At 39.2% G+C, this 18,582-nt stretch overlaps 2 protein-coding genes across 2 annotated transcripts in view; both read left to right on the top strand.

Annotated features, from left to right (window-relative positions):
• Positions 1-6,083, top strand: part of fstl1b (follistatin-like 1b) — a 28,978-nt gene extending 22,895 nt beyond the window's left edge. Inside the window, exons 7-11 of the mRNA XM_020658837.3 lie at positions 2-120; positions 521-633; positions 1,883-1,993; positions 2,751-2,845; positions 4,555-6,083. Of these exons, the coding sequence (XP_020514493.1) occupies positions 2-120; positions 521-633; positions 1,883-1,993; positions 2,751-2,845; positions 4,555-4,596 (480 nt within the window). The 3' untranslated portion in view covers positions 4,597-6,083. The remainder of the gene's footprint in view (position 1; positions 121-520; positions 634-1,882; positions 1,994-2,750; positions 2,846-4,554) is intronic.
• Positions 6,084-7,087: 1,004 nt separating this feature from the next.
• Positions 7,088-16,615, top strand: lrrc58b (leucine rich repeat containing 58b). The gene is made up of 4 exons (XM_020658838.3): positions 7,088-7,791; positions 11,793-11,921; positions 13,289-13,566; positions 14,427-16,615. The coding sequence occupies exons 1-4, from the start codon at positions 7,334-7,336 to the stop codon at positions 14,618-14,620; spliced, it is 1,059 nt and encodes a 352-aa protein (XP_020514494.1). The 5' UTR covers positions 7,088-7,333; the 3' UTR covers positions 14,621-16,615.
• The last annotated feature ends 1,967 nt before the right edge of the window (positions 16,616-18,582 follow it).

The raw sequence follows: 18,582 nt of genomic DNA on the forward strand, positions 1-18,582 counted from the left end.
GTCTTATGATAACGGTGACTCTCAGCTGGACTCCTCAGAGCTGCTCAAGTTCATCCAGCAGAATGACTCTGTCGTGGAGATGCAGTCTTACGCAGACCAGGAGAGCAACAAGCTGCTCAGGTCAGTGTGTGTGTGTGTGTGTGTGTGTGTGTCTGTGGGTTTGCCGCCACATGAGGGCATATGAGGGGTTGAAAAAGTCCTTCAGTTGGCATTCTTTTTTTTTTTTTGCTATCAAAGCTCTGGGAACATTTTCTTCTTTGGCAACGCTTGCAAACCCAGATATATATCTGTGTGCTGTCGGCTATTTTCAGATACGCAGCACATTCAATGAACCCTATCTGTCCAGAGCAAACATTACTGAAGGCCTCCTATGGGAGCATAAACACATGTGCTCTGTGGAATAAAACAATCTGAAGCAATTATCATTTCTTCATGTGTTTGTATCTTTCTCTGGAGTTGTATTGTAACTCCAGCGAGCAGCCTCTAAAGCCTTGTTTACATGTTTGTTTGTGCCCACCAGGAGCCTGTGCATCGACGCCCTCATCGAACTCTCTGACGAGAACGCTGACTGGAAGCTGAGCTTTGATGAGTTCCTCAACTGCCTGAAGCCCGGCTTCAATCCCCCAGAGAAGAGTGAGCTTCATTCAACATAAACTGACAGAGATACACATGCACACACAGTTTATAGTCATGCTTTGAATAAAGCGCGGGCAGACAGTCGTGGTAAAACAGCTAACGTGGAATTGTGACTACAACTGTTTCCTGCATAGTTTGAGACTCAGTCAGAGGTTTGTGGTTTCACTTCAGCCTGAACACTTGTCAGATGTTGAAATATTTAGGCTAAAGTTCACTGAACAACAGAGGGGGAAATAACATTCACCACAGACCAATGAACTCACACAGCTGGACGAGACTCAAGCACACACAAACATTCAGCTGGCTCTGTGTATTTATAAAATCATCGTTTAGCACATGAACTGGGTCGGGGTTTGTCATCAAAGATAAACACATTAAAGGCTTTATATGTGATTTTTCACACTTAAATGTAATAACACATTTTAAACCAACATGTCTGCTGATACTCATCAATGCTCCATTTAGTTTAAATTGTATAACTTTACTTTTTATCGTATTGTGCATATTCAAGATTGCCATTTTTTATTAGATTACACTTTAAAGTCTTTCTATGTGATTTTTCACACTTAAATATAGAAATCAAGTATCTCCTCTGAAAATAACTCTGTGAGTCATGACTGTCTACAATGGGTGTAACACCCGAGTCCCACTGTCTGTGATGTTTTCAGAGTTTTCAGAGTCCTATCTTCACTTTGTTTACATCGCCAGGACGGCCGGCTGACTCCTCCCCTCGTGTATAAAAGTTGTTTAATTGAGGGACTAGAGAAAAGAAGAATAACATACTGTACTCACTGCTTAACTGTGTTTCTAGATCACGCTCATTTCAGGTAAATTTACATGCAGTGTGAAGATACCAGCAGAATAAAGATCACTAGCATTAGCATGCTAACACAACAAAGCAGCGCGAGTTGTTTTGGTTTCATGCTGGTGCTCAAGGGCGACACCTGCTGGATCATATAAAGCCTTTAAATGTTTGTCAAATGTTTTTTTCTTTTTCTGAGACGACGTTCTGCACATTTGCTGTTGGGCAGATTTTGTTCACTTGACAACTTTGACTTTCCAAAGACAATCGAGTTTAAAACTACAGAAAGCTAGTGAATGAAGTATATAGCGTTTTAAAAAAGCTGACCATTCTTCTTCATGGTAATAGATAACAAACAGTGCTTTGCTGTTCATTTTAGCAATCTGCTACATCGTCTTGTTTTCTTTAGTTTTGTCTTTATCGTTATCATGTGTGGTTCTCCAGAATGTGCCTTGGAAGATGAGACATACGAGGACGGAGCGGAGACCCAGGTCGAGTGTAACCGCTGTGTTTGTGCCTGTGGTAACTGGGTCTGCACTGCTATGACCTGCACTGGTGAGTTATGATACACAAACGGGTTTCTGTGGGACTCAATGTTATTTTGATCATTTTGGGGACACTCAGGCGATCAATCATTCTTCTTATAGAGCAGATTTAGACCTTACACTTCTTTTCTTTCTGGTTTTACTATTTTTATCTTTTTTTACTTCTTACTGCCCTTATTATTTATGCTCTTATCTTAACTCCTCTTATGTTTTAAGTTATCTTACTTACTTTGTCTATTTATGTTTTATATGTATATATCCTTTTTATTATTATTAATACTATTGTTTTTTTGATAATTTATTCACTTGTTTCTCTTTCTGCTCTTTCCTTCTTATTGCTGTTCTCTTTTGATTTGCTTTTATCTCTTTTAGTTTCTTACATCTTTTTAAATCTTTGGTTCCTCTTGGTCTCAGCTCGTGTTGTTGGGTTCTTGTGATGGTTCTTATGATGGTTCTTGTGATGGTTCTTGTGATGGTTCTTGTGATGGTCGGGTTCTATATGTCTGTTGGGTATCGTGCACTTTGGGTTCTTTTCTGTTGAATTGTATTTAATTATTTTTAGTATTTAGTATTTGTTATGTTCTTGTTGTTGTTTATGTTCTTCTGTGTTTGGTTTAGTTTGTTCTTGTTTTTGCTGTTTGTCAAAGCACTTTGTAAACCTGTGTTTTTAAAAGGTGCTATAGAAATAAAGTTATTATTATTATCATTATTATTATTATTATATTAAACCAACTCACACATTTTGGATGTTTGCTTAATCTTTGCAGACAAAACAGCAGCTGTGGATGAGGCAGTCGATGCTGGAGCAGAGATGACTGAGGAGGAGTGGAACCTCAGAGTGGCCGAGCTCAACAAGCACCAGGTCTGTGTTTGTAAATCTGGGGGGAAAAAAGCAGTAAACTAAAATGCTATGAATCATATCATAACAAGTCAAATAAGAATAGCGGGTGCACCGTCTAATTTATTTACAGTGCACTACAAGTCGTTTGGCTGCAGTCACAACTTTTGAAGTGTATATCAGGGGCCCATTACTGCCCACTGCTCATATGATCCCACTGGGTTAGAAGGTCCATGAAATATAGTTGGCAGGAGCCAGAAAGCAAAAGTGTCTGCTTTGAGATTCCTTCAGGATAGACCTCTGGGTTTGTGGACAAAGAGCATTTGAAATCAAACTGCTCAGCCAGCACAAAAAACAATCCACAGAGGAATATGCTTGGGTGTAAATTTTCGATGTGACTGTGTGTACCAACCTATCACAGCTCAGTGAGCCGGGGCGTCAGCAGCTTTATGCGCACTGGCTGGAAAAGTAAACTAATAAATCAGACGCTGTGAAATAAAGAAATGTTGTCTAAATTCGATCAATGAAACTTAGTGATGAATCAGGGTCATCAGGTTTTATTGGTAGTTATTCCTTAGAGAGAATATCAAGAAGTGTACTGAATGTTGCTGAAAATAAGAAGACCAGTATTACCCAATTTATTTTACTTAAAAAGTTTATTTACAGGTCTTGGATCTTTCTGCTTTAACCTATTTGTGACTCCAAAGAGATCTAAGCCGAGATTGATAAAAACATTTTTTCTAAAAGCCTACTGTGATGTCACTTGAGTCAGTAAAAGGTTGGGCTGAAGATTACAATGAAAATGTGTAAATGTATAAAACAGCTGGCAGGTGATTTGCTATAAAGGGTAACATAGACAGGTTTTAAGGAAGAGAAATTCACTTCAATTAGACTTCTGAATCTGTTGCATCAAGTTGATTTATTTGCCCATTATAGGTCCAAAAATGTAATAAAATCCTGAATCGGAGAAGTATAACAAAAAAATAGAATAGAGTAACTTTATTGATCCCAAACTGGGAAATTGTGGTGTTACAGCAGCATGTTACAAATAAAACAGTGTAAGAATAGATACATAAATAAGCACTTCCTAATGGTTAAAAAAATGGTATAAAAAATTCATTACAACATTTATTCAGGCTTGTCAATTGAATGTAAAAATACTTGCTGGAGGTAAGAGATGTAAGTTTGCAAAAACAGTGTAATAACAATATAGAGGGTTCTCCAGAGCTGTGCAAATTCATGGCTGTGCAATCAAAGATATATTGTTAGAGATAAAAAAACAAAACAGAGATAATGAGAGAAAGACCTGGGTCACTTGACCTTAATGCTAACTTATATTTGTATATGAGAGGCTTAAGATAAGAGTAGGGCTCTGGCTTGAGGCCATTGCTGAGTCAGCATGATCTTGTACATTGTACCCCAGAATGGTGGCTTATAGCGCCACTGTGAATACATGTGGCTCTATGGGAACAAGTTTGCTAAAATCAGTGAAAACTGACTTCCAATAGACAAAGAGTTTAAGTGATTCACTCAATTCAAACAACTTTATTAATCTTGGGGCAATTGGTGTGGATGTGACGTGTTTACTTTCAAAAATGTTGCACCAAATATTACAAGCTTAAAGATGAGATGCCTGTACAACTTTTTTACTTGCATTGTTGTTGAACTATTCTGTTAAATCATAACTTATAATACGTTTTTTTTTGTCTATTCTTTAATGTTTTTAAATACAGGAAACCGTTGAGAAGATGAAGACCAGCACAAAGGAGGCCTAAACAAGGATGCAATGAAGGAGAGGATGCACATCATCACCCCTTTCTCCATACTTGATTTAACTTGCGGCCATGTGTTGTTTTGAAACTGACTTTTTTTTCATGTTTCTCTGCTATGTTAATTATTACACTTTTTTTTTTTTTTTTTTTACAACGTTTTTGTGTTTGTGTTATTGTTTGTTAGATTCAGGGGCAATCGAAGAGTATTATTGGATTCCCTCATGTTCAGTACTGTCATATTTGATTGTATTACCGCGCCTCTACACTAGCCTTGGGGCTATTTTTACTACAATCCGTATATTTTTACAGTTATTATAAGAAAAAAAGGCATTTTGTTTGTTGTTTTGGGGATAAGAAAGTCGTTATTTTGGAGGGTTGTTTGGTTAGGAGAGTGGAGAAAACAACTGTTAAAATCAGGGGGGCTGTCGGAGAACTACTTGACACCTAGTGCAGCGTGTGTGGACTCTCATCGGTTTCACAGTCAACAGGTCGGTTAAGGATGAGAGAGTAAGGCTACTACAGATTTGGTTTTGCTGCCGTCCAGAACTGCCACAGCAGGCCACTATTTGATTAATGCACTTCTCTGCCTTCTCTCTTTGTCTTTCTTTTTCTTAAATTTATCAATATATTTTTTTTTAATCTTCCGGCTAAAGTTAAAATTTTGCTTCAAGAAATGTTTGCTTTTATGTACAGTACGTTATTGGCTTGAGTTGCAACTCAATCTTGTTCACATGTTATGCTCAGGCAAGTCTCTGTGGTGCTTTTTTAACATTTCTCTGTCGGTGGTCTCTGACATTTTCTCAGACAAGAGACATAGTGGTCCATCTTTCAGTGCAGAGCCGCACAGCTGCACCTCGGTGAGACCTGATCTGAATATAGCATGGTGAAAACTGAAACCAAAGTCTTATTGAAGTGTTTGAATGTTGTACTAAATTCTCCAGGTAAAACATTACTCTGGACCCAGCAACAACACTATACCTGTGCTTTCAAAATCATTCGAACAGAAGGACTAGCCTCACTGTCAGCTGTAGTAGCTTAGACGCATCGATAACTGGGTGCATTTAAATCGTGTGCATGCGTGTGTGAATGTGTGTGTGTGTGTGTGTGTGTGTGTGTGTGTGTGTGTGTGTGTGTGTGTGTGTGTGTGGTATTGATGCTAAGAGTAGTGGGGTTTGTTTAAATGTGTTTATTTGATAAAAGCCTGTTCCTGAATTGGGAGGTTTGACAATACAAATCAGTGCCTTAGACCTGCAAACCGTGTGTCTCTACCTTTGCCTCCACCGAGGCTAAAATGCCGATCGCCGGAGCAACAGAGTGAGTGTGCTTTGCTGAAGTTTAGCAGTGAACTAGTGCTTTGTGACTCTACCCCTGATACATGCCTGTGTGAAAGTTGCTTTACTAGGTTCAGGCTAAAATCTTTATATTCCACTAAATGTGCAGAGACTGTAAGGAATACATATGTATGCCAATAAAGCCCATAAACCACAACATTACTTTGTTGTTGTGTGTGTGTGTGTGTGTGTTTGTGTGTGCACCTTTTATCTACTAAACATCCGCTTCAAATATTGTGAGTGAAAGAAGAAGATTAAATTCCAGTCGGGGACAGAAAATATTGCATTAAGTGCAGGATCCCTCTGGGACTACCTCCTTTGGCTGCAAGCCTAGTTTAGGAGTTTATTCAAATACTTACCAGACTGTACACTTTGAAGGCTCTGAGCTCTTTTTTTTTGCATATTTGCTATGCACATGTAGTGGCTCAGGTCAGGTAATCAATGTCTGCAGGATATTCCAAACTCTGGTTGACGATACAATACTGTCGAATTAATAATAATAATAATAATAATAATAATAAATGTATTTATAAAGCGCTTTAAATCAAAGTGCTGTGCAAAGCAATACAGGAAAAATACAGGGAAAAACATACAGAGAAATCATGACTCATACTCAACAGTAAACAGATGGGTCTTTAACTTTGCTTTAAAAACCTCAACAGAACAATCCTGCCTGATGTCCAGAGGTAAGCTGTTCCAAACTGCTCATAAAGCTATATGAACAGCATAGAGCTTTAACAGACTCTGAATTCTGTTGGGAGGAACCCAATTACCCCGTTCCTATTTCTCATTCTATGCACAGTGTAGTCAGCAGAGCATTGCATAATAATGTAACAAAAGAAGGGTGTTGCATAATAGCAGTGGCCGGGACTGGGCACATGGGACGTGATGGATCATCGGCTGAGAATGTGTCGAAGATGCGACTTAAAACGACTTCTACACAAAGTGATGTGTCAGTTTAGTCTAAAGCTTTAACTTTAATATATCGCGCAAAAACAAACTTGTTACAAATGTCTAATACTTGTGTGAAATGACAGGGAAGAAAAGTAACCAATCAACGCTTAGGTGGGCGGGGCTTTTCTGGGGAATAAGCCAATCTGTGGACTTGGTTGAAAATGTTGGTTGAAAAAAAAAAAAAAGAAAAAAAAAAAAGGCTGCTTTGTAGTAGAGCTACATTGAGTCCACTGTGGTCACATTTAGCTTCGATAGTCTCAATTAGTGACCTAGATTCCCATCAGAGATATGGTTAGATGTTTCGGGAGGGAGTGTAGAAGACTTTCCGTTCTCCAGGTCAAACATAGACCTAAAGTCCTGGAGCTAACTCGCAGTCTACGGGGGGCGTTCAAGCCTACAGCAACACTTTAACAAGGACTTAGTTCAGAGTTTAAATCCAACAAATAATTGCTAAAATGGAGATGAACGAAGGGGCAGCGGCAGCAGGCGACAACGTGCTCGACTTTTCTCGTTTGAGCCTGGAGGCTTTTGGCGTTGATACAATCAGCGACAAGAGGAAGAGAGACACCAAACAGCTCTACCTGAACTACAACCGGCTCACCTCGCTGCCCTCGGCCGTCGGACTTTTCTGCAACCTGGAGTTTTTGGACATCAGCAACAACGGACTGTCGGCCATCTGTGAGGGCATAACGCAGCTGAGCAGACTGAAAATACTGATAGCCAAGAACAACCGGCTGGACGAGTTCTCGCTGCCCAAAGAGTTCGGCTCTTTGCAGCTGGAGGTGTTGAACTTTAGTGGGAACCGGTTTGAGGAGATCCCCCTGCAGTGTATGAAACTGCTGTGTCTGCAGTCGCTTTCAGTCGGAGGTAACAGACTGAAGAGTATACCTGCAGAGATAGAGAATCTAACCAGGTAAGGTTCATGGAGGGTTTAAACAACACTAACTTCAACTACAATATTAATATCGAGAAGTAACTTTAAAAAATAACTTCTAAGTCAATTATTCTACATATAAGCCCCCTGAAAGTATATTTACTAGTTTATAAGGAAGTTACTTAGCCTTTTTCTTGGTCGTCGGTTGAGCCTGGAGGGGGTTATTCCAGTTAACTGGTACATGACATGGATTCAAAGTACTGTTGCCATGGTTACCTTTTGTTTTATGACATATGAATCGATTTACTGCCAAGGTAAACCCGTTGACTGGAAAGAAGAAGAAGAAACTTATTATTGTAAAACAGACATTACAAATCAAATACAGGCTCAAATAGATTCTCATCAATTAGTAATTAAGCTGACTAATCAATCATTACTTCTGCTTCCTACTAAAAAAGTACAGATATAAGTTCGATAAATTGGTATGGATAATAATAATAATAATAATAACTTTATTTCTATAGCACCTTTTAAAAACACAGGTTTACAAAGTGCTTTGACAAACAGTAAAAACAAAAACAAACTAAAGCAAACACAGAAGAACATAAACAACAACAAGAACATAACAAATACTAAATACTCAAAATAATTAAATACAATTCAACAGAAAAGAACCCAAAGTGCACGATACCCAACAGACATATAGAACCAGACCATCACAAGAACCATCATAAGAACCATCATAAGAACCATCACAAGAACCATCATAAGAACCATCACAAGAACCATCATAAGAACCATCACTAGAACCATCATAAGAACCATCACAAGAACCATCACAAGAACCATCATAAGAACCATCATAAGAACCATCACAAGAACCATCATAAGAACCATCATAAGAACCATCACAAGAACCATCACAAGAACCATCACAAGAACCCAACAACACGAGCTGAGACCAAGAGGAACCAAAGATTTAAAAAGATGTAAGAAACTAAAAGAGATAAAATCTAATGAAAAGAGAACAGCAATAAGAAGGTAAGAGCAGGAAGAGAAATCAACATGCCTGTAGCTTAACAAACCATTTGATGACTTAAGAGCTATTTTTCTCCATTTTAGAGCAGAATTAGACCTCATCTCCTCATTCACATTTTTTCATTTTGAGTATTTGCTGTTATTAATGTCTAAAAGAAAAACTGAAATTGAAAATATATATTGGTTTCATTGACTAAACAAGCATTTTGGAGACATGGTTTTTGATCTTGTGGCGCTGATCACAGGATCACAATCTTTAGTTTCACTATCACAACAAGTGTGTCAATGGCAATTTTCTACAAGTTGTACATAATGACAAAATGCTCTTTATGAACAACACCTGCTAAGTGTTCATTCTCAAACTATGTCAGCCGGTAGCCATTTTTTATCTTTACTTTCAGTACTTTGTTATAAGGCCTTATGACAACTGAAATAGCTTCTTCTTCTTTATTTTCTTGCCTTTAAATAACTCAGCTTTCATCCCATTGGATCTCTTATTTCACATGCTCCATTTGGGAATGTTGCCCTTTTTATCAGTTGTATTTTGATATGTTGTCTCGTGAGTCAGAGTTGACCCACCTATCCTGCCTTTGTGTGTGTGTGTGTGTGTGTGTGTGTGTGTGTGTGTGTGTGTGTGTGTGTGTGTGTGTGTGTGTGTGTGTGTGTGTGTGTGTGTGTGTGTGTGTGTGTGTGTGTGTGTGTGTGTGTGTGTGTGTGTGTGGTTTCAGAGATAGTTAATAAAAGTTACAGATTGATCTACCGTAATGTTTTGAAATAAAGCTGACCTACATTTAGGATTTAAGTTAATATGTATTCAAAGTGATAAAAGTACAGCCCATTAAGTAAACAGACAACAAATCTCTTATTATATCCATGTAATGCTGATGTGAATTAAGCAGCAGTCAACTTTAAACTTCCAAATATTTATGTCTGTAAGTGACCAGTCATGAGAACATTGTTATCATTTCATGAGTTTAATGCCAAAATGTCACAGTGACTCACTTTAACAGATGTTACACTTGTGTGGCTCATCTAGTAATAAAGTGGGTCCAGGGAGAGGAATATATTGGGCAATGTGCTTATGAACACAGACCTCATTTATTTCATTTTGACTCCCTACTTAGCCTGTTTTCTTTTTTCACTTCCTGGAACTGGACTGTTGTTGTGTGGAAACTGATTCAACACAATAATTATAATCTGCCCGTAAGTTCTCAAATGGATTGAGGTCAGGAAACAAACAGTGTCTGATCTGTCTTCAACAACGTGAACCTTTTTTTTTTTGTTTAAAGATTTATACAGGACATTAGAATTATAGAAGTACGACAATTTACTCTGTGACATATTTGAGTTTCCTCTAAATTACATTCTCCTTTGTTTTAGCTAAATCAATTAGAATACCCTTTAAGATTTGTTTTCTTGCCACAAAGACTGAAAATGATCAAGTGATACTTTATTGGATAGATCCGCTGAAGAGAGAGAGAGGGAGGTGAGAGTGAGGTTTGACATGCAGCAGTGGGTCGAGGTCTGATTTGAACCCACGGCTTGCTGAGACGAGGGCAATGACCTCCTCACATGGGGCGCTCGACTCAACCACTAGGTCTCAGTGCGCTCTCTAGGCGACACATTTTAAATCCTCTAGAGGTTGTTTCCGAATTTGAGACAAATGAAGTATTTCTGATTCTAATTCCCTTTGGACTTTTTGAGTCTGCATACTTATTTTAATCAGAAAACAATAAAAGACACAATCTAAGCATGAAGTGTTTGTTGCCATTTGCACAGGTACAGGACAGTACAGGTACATTGGAATTTGTGTGTTTCTCTCTGAGTCAGCTTCTACAAAAAAGTAAAAATTCTATATAAAATAGAACAGCATTATAAGAAAAAAAGAGTAGAAAAGTACAAAAATAAGTTGTAGTAACAGCTAAGTAAATTAAAATAAACTGTACAGAAGCTATACACTGTATTAAATCAGAAATATAACTGTATAGCATCTGCATGATATGGTACACCTTGAAAGGTGTCAAGATGAAACCTCAACCCAGCGTGTCTTCATGGGATGCTCCTGGAGAAAAGGTTGAAATGTTACTAACTCTTGAACATTTTCAGTCTTTTTTTTTTGTTCTATTCTGTAGCTGAGACAGGTCATAACTAACGGTTGTCTCCCTGGTGGGTGATCTGTGTCATTGTGTCGGCGAGGGCAGCTAGTGGACCCCGAATGTCTCAGTTCCCGTCACAGAGGGGGCGTGCTCCGCGCTCCGCGCTCAGCCACCAAGGACAGTATAATGGCTTCCTGTCTCTCAGTCGCTGTGTCATCAGTTCCAGCAGGCAGACGGCCTGACAGCTTACTTTCGCTGACCAGCCATCCATTGCTCTCTCCTCGTCTCTCTGTTTTACTCCCAATTACCCCCCCCCCCCCCCACACCTCTCTCTCTGCTCCGTACCTCCATTGACCTACCAAGGTCCTTTGTTGTCTTCATGCAGCAAAGTGTACCTGCATCCATTTTGTTGTCTATTAAACTTTGGGACAGTGGTGATTGTGGTCGGCGCACATCAAGTAAATCTTTTCGAGAAGCTGAAACAGATTGAACGCCATGTTTTGTCTCCACAGACTGACACTTTGTCTGTGCATGAGATGTTTTCTGTCACCTTGATTTGTAAGCAGGTCACACAAACAGATTTAGAGTGAGAAACACAGACCACACACAGAGCTTCACTCCTGAGCATGAAACCATACATCTTTAGCTCCCTCTGGTGGCATCATGTTTACATTTTGATATACGGTTGCTTTGCTTTGTATGCCAAAGAAATGTCCCTTTTTTTCATTTTTTTTGGAAAAACAACTACAGTACATGGAGCCTTTCAATTTTGGGAATCTTTTGGGAACCCCAACTCTTATTGATTTGTAAACAAGATGTTTTTTTTGTTGCTTTTCTATACTTTGTTACATTATCAGAGCATATTATAAAACAAAGCAAATGATTTCCTTACCTTTTGTCTTTTAGTCTGGAACTGCTGTATCTGGGTGGAAACCTCATCACAGCTATTCCTCCAGAAGTGGCTAACCTGCCGTACCTCAGCTACCTGGTCTTGTGTGACAATCGCATCCAAAGTGTACCTCCACAACTCACCAGGTAACTGCACCAACAGCACCTGACCAGTTCAACCAGCACCTATGAAAACACCACCTAAATAAATAAGTGCAAGTCTGTGTCCACAGATAGAGCTTGTTTTCAATCCAAAACCTAAGTAGTAGTAAGTAGTAGTACTAATCATTTATATCAGTCACAAGAAAAACAAAAACACTTTGAGTGAAAAGGTTTAGGCTGAAGCTTCATCTTATTACACCTCCCCTCGTTACAAATCTCATTATTTAAGACACGACTAGTTTGGTTACAAACAAAACAAAACATCAGAACAAAATTTGTTCCAAGAATTTCTTTCAAAACAAAACAAATGAAACAAACAAAAAACAAAACAGAAGTCACACTCACAAAAAGAATCAAACCGACCTTTTAGATTTGTAGCTCTCGGCTAAAAATAAGTTCAGCTTTTGGAACAACGCTGCAATTGTCAGTTTTCACCTCTCTACCTACATCATCTTTGCCAACAACAATGGTGGAGGAGACGCTCGTCTGACTCCTCTTTTGGGGAGTACGATTTTTAGTTGTAGAGCTGCTGCTGATGCCAGGACATGACTCCTTTACATTGTTTTCTTGGGAATATTTCCTTGAATTAAAGCAAATATTAAAGGGATACTTCCCCCGTTGAAACATGAATCTGTGTTGACATTGGGTCATATATGTAGAAATGTGAAATACATTCTGAAGTTGGTGCCTTCTTGACTGAGAAAAGACAGAAAGTGTCTTTGGCTGTCTTGCGTTATATTTCTAATTTTTTCTCCATTATCAGCTTTCTCCATAGAGCCTGTTAGCATAGCTTCCGAGCAATATGACGGACGTTAAGTTTGGATTCTGGGAGTGAGTTCCCACCCACTGATCTGTGATTGGTCTGTAGCTTCAGTGGTCGAAAATATCAGGAACTAGCGTTGTAGTTTCACCACGCTAACCGCAACAGCTTCCAATGACCTAAAAATGGTCATTTTGCATCACTGGAAGCTCCTTTACAGACTCAGAAATACAAAGATTTCACATCTCAGGGGAAAATGAGGGCGGGATGCACGACCATTCAAAAACACTACCAGGTTTCTAATGATACGAAGATTAATGCTAATGGGTGAAGTATCCCTTTAAGCACACTGAGCTGTCTAAAACACACCTAACAGACATTACTGAGGGAAGCATTAGTTAACTTTTGTAACCTTGCAACATTGACCACTGGTGAGAAGTGCTCTGAAACGGAGGTCGTGAGCACTTGAAGTGCAATAAGGGCTTCCTATAGACACTTAAAGCTAGGAGTGTGCAGTTCCTCTGCGTGGATCATATAATTCTTTATTCCTGTGGTGATCTTTTGTAGAAGATGACTCTCTGTCTCATTCCAGGCTCCACTCGCTGAGATCTTTAAGCCTCCATAACAACCTGCTAACTTACCTGCCGAGGGAGATACTCAGTCTGGTGCATCTGCAGGAGCTCAGTCTCCGTGGCAACCCGCTCGTGGTGCGCTTTGTCAAGGAGATGACCTACGACCCCCCGTCATTGCTGGAGCTGGCAGGACGCACAATAAAGAGTCGCAATATCCCCTACTACCCACGTGACCTGCCTTCAAACCTGCTGCACTACCTGGACCTGGCCAGCAAGTGTCCTAACCCCAAGTGTGCAGGTACATGACTTTTTTACATAGTGTTTAAAATGCATACAACCTTTTTCAGAATCAGAATCAGAATCAGAATCAGAATCTGGGTTTATTGCCAAGTACATTTACACATACAAGGAATCTGACTTGGTGTATTGGTGCTAAACAATTAACAAGGAAATAAAGCAGAACTAGCAACAACTTAAATAATACAGAATAAGAAGATATTACAAAATATAAAATAGAATTTAAAAATTTAAAATATGAACAATAGAAATAAAAAAACACAAAAGGTGTAATGTAGGAGCTGTGCAGTGGACTAAGAGAAAAAAATATTAATGTGTGTAACTACTCACAGAGTGCATGTAAGGAAGACACATTTTTATCTTGCGTGGTTTTTATCCCACAACATTTCAGGATCTTTCTTTAAACGTCCAGACCTATCAATTTTCCAGAAGTTGGCTTTTTTTTTAACCTTTTGGGGTGTTGGCTCCTTAAAATTAGATTTGCCACATCATCCCCTCGTCAGTGTTGTATATGTCTAGCAGTTGGGACTAATATAAGATTTGTAAAGTTTTTGGCAAACTAAAGAAGAAAAATGGCAAATATGAGATTTTCTACTGAAACCTTTTGCGGGTCCCGATAGCCGGTATAGGAGAAAGTCAGACAACATGTCTTTTGTAGGTTTTTCCCTTTACTGCTCTCCGTTTTCCGATTGTAAGTTTTTGCTTTAATTAGAGTTGTGCAAGTTTGTTGATTGAATGTGTGATTATTGTTGCATTGTGGTGATAAATGCATACATCATCAATCACACATTAACTGTAACAGTCGTTGAAGTAAACTCTCACCTTGGCTTTGTTTCTCCTGTCTCACTCCACTATCTCCAGGCGTGTACTTTGATTCCTGCGTGCGCCATATCAAATTTGTGGACTTCTGTGGAAAGTACCGGCTGCCCCTCATGCACTACCTGTGCTCCCCAGAATGCACCTCTCCCTGCAACTCAAACCCGCAGAGCGATGCCGATTCAGAGGACGAGAGCAGTGTGCCGGCTTACCGCCTGCAGAGGGTACTTTTGGGGTAATCCCACATGGAGGAGCCTCGTCAGTCGGCCACTAAGTAACATTTCTACTAAGATGAACTTGGCTGAGTTACCTTGTCATGAAAAAACACAATCACACAAAAAGCTTAGACTGTTTTACAGACATACTAAGTGGCTGAATCCAATGTACAAAATGTGAGACAGCTGTTCATGCTACTCCATTTTTAGGACACTTTTTTTTATAAGGGATCTGTTCCTTCTCTCGTCACAAATCAATCTACTCATGAGGAGTTAAAATTCTTATCTTTTTCATGTGGATATGCAATCCAACAGTCTTTATTTTTGGCCTCTAAGTGCAGCTTTAACAGGCCAGAGAGGCAGGACAGTTAAACTTCAGTTAAGACTGAAGGAGCTGCTTGATTCTTTTTCCATTTCAGGGCGTAAAACTTTATATTTCAAAAACGGTGCTTCTTAGTAGCTGCAGAACATTATTGTGCATTTTATGGAACTTGTAAAAAAACGTGTTTTTTTGTCCAACTGCTGGTGTCTGACAGACCACTTACATTTAAATTTTTCTGACCAATTGAGCATCAAAGCTGCTGTTGCAACTGATACGAAATTATGGTATGTTAAGTATGTTAAGTATTAAGTATGTCAGCAAACGCTACAATATGACATAAGATTTACACTTCAATATTCTTAAAGGTCACATTATCCTGCTTTTCAACCACATCTCCCCAAAACATGTCTGTAAAGTTTCTGGCTCAAAGTTCCTTCTGATCCTATTTGATCATGTCTATAAACCCCTCTATTTCAGCCCTGCTCAGAACAGGCTGTTTCTGTGTCTGTACCTTTAAATATGTAAATGAGCTGTGTCTGACCAAGCCCCCTCTCTGGAATGGCTTGGTTGGCTCTGGCTTTCTTGCACCATGGCCTTATGTTATGTTATGGCCTTAAGATGGAGAGGATTTACTTTACTCACAATTGGGGTTTGAAGTCTGACAAGGGACACATATTAGTGTTTGAAAAACAAGTGTATTTTGCATAATATGTGACCTTTAACCTTTAATTGACTTAGGACAATTTGTGAAATAGCCTTTCTTACATCGAGTGTGGCTTTGAAGGGCAATTGTTTTTGTCAGTAAAGCTGCTCCACACAATTAAAAAAAATACACATATATATATACGTTGCACAGCAGCCTTGAAAAATTGTCCCCAGAATATGTGTTATGTGAGGATGTGGAAGACAATCCTGTACAGGCTTACTCACAGGAAGTGGCGTGGGCTGGACCCGGTGAAAACCATTCACTGGGTTAGCACAGAAACAATGGCTATTGAGTGAAACACAGTGGCAGTCCTCGTGTTCATGGTAAGGGGCTGTTTGGGTTTTTCTCTGTTGCAGAAGAATATAGATGTGTGAATTTGGCCCACATAAAGGAGAACGTTTTTTTTTCTTCCTGAAATGACTCCAGAGAGAGATGCTGCGTTCCTAACAGAAAAGTGAAAGTGTCTTTGGTCACATGGCTGCTCTGTCTCTTTGCTTATTTGAAAAGTTGGGGGGGTCTTACAGCCTCCTGGGTTAGTGTGTCTCCATCAGAGGAAGGATAAATCTGCTTAATTTTACACTAATGTTATTTAAAAAAAAAATAAGAATGCTCCTGTATGTTACATTAATATCTATACTAGAACATTTTTGTGCCTTACTAATGGTGACCTCTGACATAGTGAGGCAGATAATCTCTAAATGTGATAAACCCACCCTATAATGTGACAAGAATAACACAGTGAATGGTAAAGCCTTTTTTTGAGTGATTTTTGTACTCTTAGATTAAAAAAAAACAAGATAAGCTGCTTTTATAGAGATCATATTTAAAATAATAAACATGCTTCATATTCTAATGACCTGCAGAATAGATGGCACTTAAACAGAAAGTGTAACAAGATATATTAATTTTATTTAATTGTACTCATAGATAATGTAAGTAAACTGTACAGTATAAAATAACAATAAAAGAGACTGACTGTAATACCTTTGAATGTTGGTTGTATTGTGGCTTTATTACGTGGACAACAATCTTTCCACAACACCTGGACCATGTCACTCCTCTGTTCACCTCCTTACACTGGCTCCCAGTTACTGCTCACATCAGATTTAAAACTCTGCTGCTCGATTACAAAACAGCGACAAAAACGTCTCCTCCTTACTTTAACTCTCTGATCCAGGTCTACACTCCCCCTCCCCCCCCCAACCTCCAACCTTCACAACAGGGTCCTAAGACGCTGACTAGACTCTTCTCCTCTGTCGCCCCCCGGTGGTGGAATGAACTTCCAAACTCCATGTGATCTGCAGAGTCCCTCTGCACCTTTAAGAAAAAGCTAAAGACCCAGCTCTTTCATGAATACCTACTAACTTAATCATGATGGTCTCCATATTATTGATGATGATGATGGTAATGACGATGGTTTTTGTTTGATAACGACGACTTATAAGATGGTTTCTATACTGATTAGAGCTCTCAAGAACTGCCCTCAATGTTGTGCTTTGCCTCTGGTCACTTCCTGTCAGCACCTGTGTGTCCAATCAGACTCAAAGCTGATCGTTTGCTCTTACTCACATTGTTCCCTTTTTTCTAGATCCTTGCTTGTGTTGTTCTTACTCTCTGATGTACGTCGCTTTGGATAAAAGAGTCTGATAAGTGAAATGTAGAATTGTAGAACACCTCCCCCTTGACTTCATACTGAAATTTTACTTGGAGGCTGAGAGGGAACCGTCCGGGTAAAGCCAGGGTGAAAAAAAAAATAGGTCGTTTATGCATTAATGCAGCTCACCCTGACAATTTATGGAATTTTCAGGAGTTTTGTGTGTTAGTGAAAACACAATTTGAGAATTCGTTTTTTTGTGTTCATGTGTTTACATGAATCAACCCTAGAGAACTGTTTGTTGTACAAGTCCAGGTTTCATTTGCATCTGAAGGTGAGTTCTGTCTGGGCCAGCCTTTCCCGAACTTAAAACTGCCACGGCCCACTATGAAATACAAAATGACTCCGGGGCTCGTTATAAAATAAAAGTTCTGACTACAGCTCTCACTTTCAGTTAGGGTAACATGATAGAATGGCAAGATAGACACAAAAGGTGACTAAACATTATGTCCATGAATAGTCATTACTAATCACTCAAAGGGTTGACTCATGGTTAATCATCATTATTGTGATATTTCTTTTATCTTTAAACTTGGAGGGCTTTTTGCGGCCCACCTGCAGTACCCACACGGCCCACCAGGGGGCCGCAGCCCACACTTTGGGAAGCACTGGTCTAGGCTAATTACAGAAGGGACCAATTTCTGTTACTCAAAATGGAGAGATGCCAGGATGAGTGCATTCTGCCTCTTACAATGTGCTAATCCTTTAGCCCCCACAGCCAAGAGCCGCTAACCGCTTTCTCTCCTCTTTTCACATTTTGTTGCTTCTATAGCAGCTTCTGATTCAATTTCTTTTCGCCTCACTGTTTCCTTTAGCCGGGCCGGTGAGAATGATGCCTGAAGTTGCACATAGTTTGTGTGTTTGAATGGTCATTGACCAACTCACAGCTGGGTTCCAGTGTTATTCCAGTGTTTCCTTTTTTTCATCTTTTTTCAATGTCTTTCAAACACAAATACCCAAAGGACCATGGATGGATAACTCAAACAGACCAGAGGCCCGAGGAGTCATGGGACTCTTACACCAGAGATCTTCTTCTAATCTTTTCTTGTTGGTAAGTCAATGAAGCAACAAAAATCCCCCACAGAGCAACACAATTCAGCAACAAAAGGGATAAAAAAAAACAAATTTTCACAATTATAATTACAAAAAGTAACTACAAAGTGCAAAGAAGCTTAGAAGTGAAAAACAGCATCCAAGAGACACAAACATGCTACAGAGACAAAAAACAAACATTCAAAAATAAATGACAAAAAAATAAGAAATGCAAATAAACTTCAAAGTGACACATTTCATCTACAAAGGGG

The sequence above is a fragment of the Labrus bergylta genome, chromosome 13 (assembly GCF_963930695.1).
Source record: "Labrus bergylta chromosome 13, fLabBer1.1, whole genome shotgun sequence".
Classification (NCBI taxonomy): Eukaryota; Metazoa; Chordata; class Actinopteri; order Labriformes; family Labridae; genus Labrus; species Labrus bergylta.